General features: G+C 39.1%; 1 protein-coding gene across 2 annotated transcripts in view; it reads left to right on the plus strand.

Moving 5' to 3' along the window:
* The window catches only part of arl6ip6 (ADP-ribosylation factor-like 6 interacting protein 6), a 12685-nt gene extending 8892 nt beyond the window's left edge, over positions 1 to 3793 (plus strand). Inside the window, exons 3-4 of one of the 2 annotated variants that reach the window (XM_032505947.1) lie at positions 2081 to 2225; positions 2734 to 2822. In XM_032505947.1, coding sequence (XP_032361838.1) covers positions 2081 to 2217 — 137 coding nt within the window. In that variant the 3' untranslated portion in view covers positions 2218 to 2225; positions 2734 to 2822. Of the gene's footprint in view, positions 1 to 2080; positions 2226 to 2733 lie in introns of both variants that reach the window. The other variant, XM_032505946.1, reaches the window with a different exon arrangement.
* Positions 3794 to 4252: the final 459 nt, after the last annotated feature.

Here is a 4252-nt window from a genome sequence, read left to right on the forward strand (position 1 = left end):
CCACTGTGCTTTATTAAGTCCAGAGTCCGCGCTGCCGTCTACCAGGACATTTTAGAGTACTTTATGCTTCCTTCAGCTGACAAGCTTTATGGAGATGCTGACTTCATTTTTCAGCAGGACTTGGCAACTGTCCACACGGCCAAAAGTACCAAAACCTGGTTCAATGACCATAGGATTACTGTGCTTGAGTGGCCCGCAAACTCTCCTGACCTGAACCCCATAGAGAATCTATGGGGCATTGCCAAGAGAAAGATGAAAGACATGAGACCGAACAATGCAGAAGAGCTGAAGGCCGCTATTGTAACATCCTGGACTTCCATAACCCCTCAGCAGTGCCACAGGCTGATAGCATCCATGCCATGCCACATTGAGGCAGTAATTCAAGCAAAAGGGGCCCAAACAAAGCACCGAGTACATATGTATGATTATACTTTTCAGAGGGCTGACATTTCTGTATTTAAAATCCTTTTTTTATTGATTTCATGTAATATGCTAATTTTCTGAGATTTTGAATTTGGGGTTTTCTTAATCTGTACGCCATAATCACCAAAATGATATCAAATAAAGGCTTGAAATATCTTACTTTGCATGTAATGAGTCTATATAATATATTAGTTTCACCTTTTAAGTTGAATTACTGAAATGGATGAACTTTTGCACCATATGCTAATGTTTTGAGTTTTACCTGTATATCTTCATGAAAGTTGAATAAAAGAGGGAACCTTAACTTTGAAAACTGATAGAGGGCACTATTGAGCCAATTTGTCAAAAGTCAGAGACCCATGTTAGATCCCAATTTTCACCAAGTCTGACATGCGTCCAAATTTTTGCGCATTTTTAAGTAGCCCAAGCAACTGTGCTCAAATGCATAGAATAAAACTAGTTAGTAGACTTGGTGGACTCTCATTACATAAAGTTATCAAAACGTTTTGATAAAAAAAAATGCAGCATGGCAACTTATAAAGGACCAACTTCTTGCAGGTGGCAGTAAAAACAGGAAGAGTTGGGTGTCTTGGCAACGGTTATTCTGAAGTAGATGAAACTCGGCACAGGTGTTCCCTGTGCGCCGCTGAGACCATTTGCAAAATTTGAAGAAAATCGCCTGGGCGTCACGCCAGTATCCAAAAATTCTAAATGGCCAACTTCTTCTTGGGCGGAGCTAATTTAAGGAAATTGGAACTATGTCAGAAATGATGAGAGCAATGTGTGCACAAAATCTGGTGAATATCAGACCAACTATGTCCAAGTAAAGATACGCAACTACAGGAAGTTGCTCCTCTGTAACTTGCACATTTATTTAAAAATGGCGAAAGCCAATTAGGAGGCATTATAGAGCCACCATATTGCTACCAAGCCTAAATGTGAACTCAGATCAAAAAATTTACTGTTCTGCACATGGCAAGAGTTTAGGTGCATCTTACATTCCTCAAATACCTGTTCATAAAATTTACTTTTTTACATAAAAACCAAGGTGGCTTACTTCCTGTCCGGTGGGAAAAAAAATCAAAAAAATGCTACATGGACTTCAAGATGAGACTTGTGTTACCTCAAAATTTGGTATATTAACTTCTTAATTTTTTCCGGACTAAGGCGTGCATCTCAGGCAACGCCCGAGACCAATCACTACAGAACTTTGCCATTTTCACCAGGTCTGCAGAATACTAATCCCAAAAAGACAATAGGTTCCTTGCACTTTCGGGACATTTGAAGAGCAATAGGGCCTTTGCCAACTGATGATGTCGGTGCTCCGGCCCTAATAATATGAAAGAAAGAAAAAAAATCCCCCGATCACCCCCGATTGTAGAATGGAGGTTAGTAGCACAGAGACTTTTCTCGAAGAGTGGCAGGACTGGAACACTTTAGGCTGTATTGAAATTTACGAGCTCCATGATGGCATGATATATGGTTGGTTGAAGATTTCTGTTATACCTGTCAGTCTACCAGTTAGTTGTTTATTTCAGAGAACAGTAACATGTATTAATTCCCTAATCCTAACCCTGACATAACTAGGCTTCCATCATGCTCTGGTCAAAGTTGGGAAAAAGGAATTTTTTGTGTGTGTGTGTGTGTGTGTGTGTAGGTTTCTGGAGTATCCTAGTGCTGTCAGTGTTACTAGGATGTATCTCCTGTGTTTTCTCATGGACCCTCACCTACCTTAACTCATACCAGCCTGGCATTGGGTTGGGAACACCACTGACACTGGCCGACTTCAGGTAAGACACAAGGTTACACCAATGTATCAGACCACCTATAAGGGAATTTTCTTTGCAAAATGCGAGAATACAATAAGAAAATTTGTAGAACAACAATCTTAACATGTATGTTAACATTTTTGCTTGTACAAAATACACACGTGAGCTGGATTTATAATCACAACAAGAAAAAAACACATACAGAGCTTGTAGAAAAAAATTGGAACCTGAATTTTCTCTCAAAATATTCACACCGCCATGTTCTGAATGTGAATTCTTAGATAAGATATTCACAAATGTGTAAATTGATATTTACATGAATGCAATGACAGCTGCAAACCTGTAATGCAACATTTTCTTTATATATATCCATTAAGTCCATATTTCAGTACAACCACAACTAAGTGATTACAACCTCCTGACTCGGTCACCGCACCTTCACAAATGTGCTCTCTGACTCACAAAGTTACAAATTTGCTCGCCTTGACTGTGTGTGTGTGTGTGTGTGTGTGTGTGTGTGTGTGTGTGTCTTTTCTTCTAGAGATGGACCTGGCCATGATTTCTACATGGGTTATGGTGTTGCTGTCCTTAACGGCATCATGGCCATGCTCACTGTCATCTGGAACCTCACCTGACATAGTACATTATTTACGCATACTTTAACCAATAAGTCTTTTAATACCTTTTTGTCAGGTTTGTCTGAAGATGCTACGTATCAAGTTGCGTGCAGATCGGTTGCACGGTCTAGGAGAGATTTTAAAAGTAGGTTTACAATATATAAGATTTTTTTTGTTTTTTATGTGGAATATACAAACCGGGAGTTATAGGGCCAAACGCGTTATTTCTGCTATAGAAAGGCGGTTCCCAAATCCAGCCGCGCTGGGAACCATATTGTAATCGCAAAGATCCTTCTTATTAACCATCATGTTGTCCTTGGGTCAAATTTACCTGTTTTCTTATATCAATGTTCTTTTTAATTACCCCAAATAACATGATTGATTCCACACAACGCTTTTTGGCAAGTACAAATCTCTACTTTCTACTTTAAAAAACAACAACACTGAAGTGGTTTTGAAATAGTATTGAGTAAAAGTTGACATATTCCAGTCTGTGATTATCCATCAACATCTCAAAGCCTAAATAATTCCTAATTTCTGCTTTTCTAACTCAAACATTAGGTATCATTTTCTATAAATGAGGTTTGTTGAGCATAAATTCCTAAAATAACTGTAAAACTTGAAGTTAAGTGTTGAAAATGTCCAAAAAGTGACAAACATGAAAAAAAGTGTCGGTGTTAAAAAAAAAGGACAAAAATGTAAAAACTTTTTTTTTTTTAAATCAATATAAATCCCAAAAATTGAATTCCATAATCTATGATTTAACATTCAAAATGTGTTTTCTCAAACTGTCTACCAGCAACTTCAAAGCCTAAATGACGAGCTAGGGGACACACACACACACACACACACACACACACACACCACACACACACACACACACACACACACACACACACACACACACACACACACACACACACACACACACACACACACACACACACACACACACACACACCACACACACACACACACACACCACCACAACACACACACACACACACACACACACACACACACACACACACACACACACACACAACAAAAATAGGTATTAAACAGTAACCCAACTAAAACAACAAACAAAAACCCATACTAGCTGAAAACAAAATGGCAACTGAGCTACAGCATGAGAAACCAAAATACACAATGCTAAACTCCCTGACTATCCACAAAACAGGAGAAAAAGGGGGGCAAAACAAATGGCAAAGAACCCTTATCAGCTTCAGGTAACTACAAGTCAATCAGTTCATAAATCATATGCACCAGCAGAGAGTAGTACACCAACTACTCTCAGCACGACAGGAAGTTGTGGCAAGAGGAACGGGTGTTGTCTTGGACTTGGGAGCTTTAATGCAGCCTCTCCAGATAATTGGATTGACAACACCTGTGGATGATCAGGCACTCAGGGGTGGCAGACCTGAAACACAAAAACAAAAT

This window comes from Etheostoma spectabile, chromosome 24 (genome assembly GCF_008692095.1).
Source record: "Etheostoma spectabile isolate EspeVRDwgs_2016 chromosome 24, UIUC_Espe_1.0, whole genome shotgun sequence".
NCBI classification, from domain to species: Eukaryota; Metazoa; Chordata; class Actinopteri; order Perciformes; family Percidae; genus Etheostoma; species Etheostoma spectabile.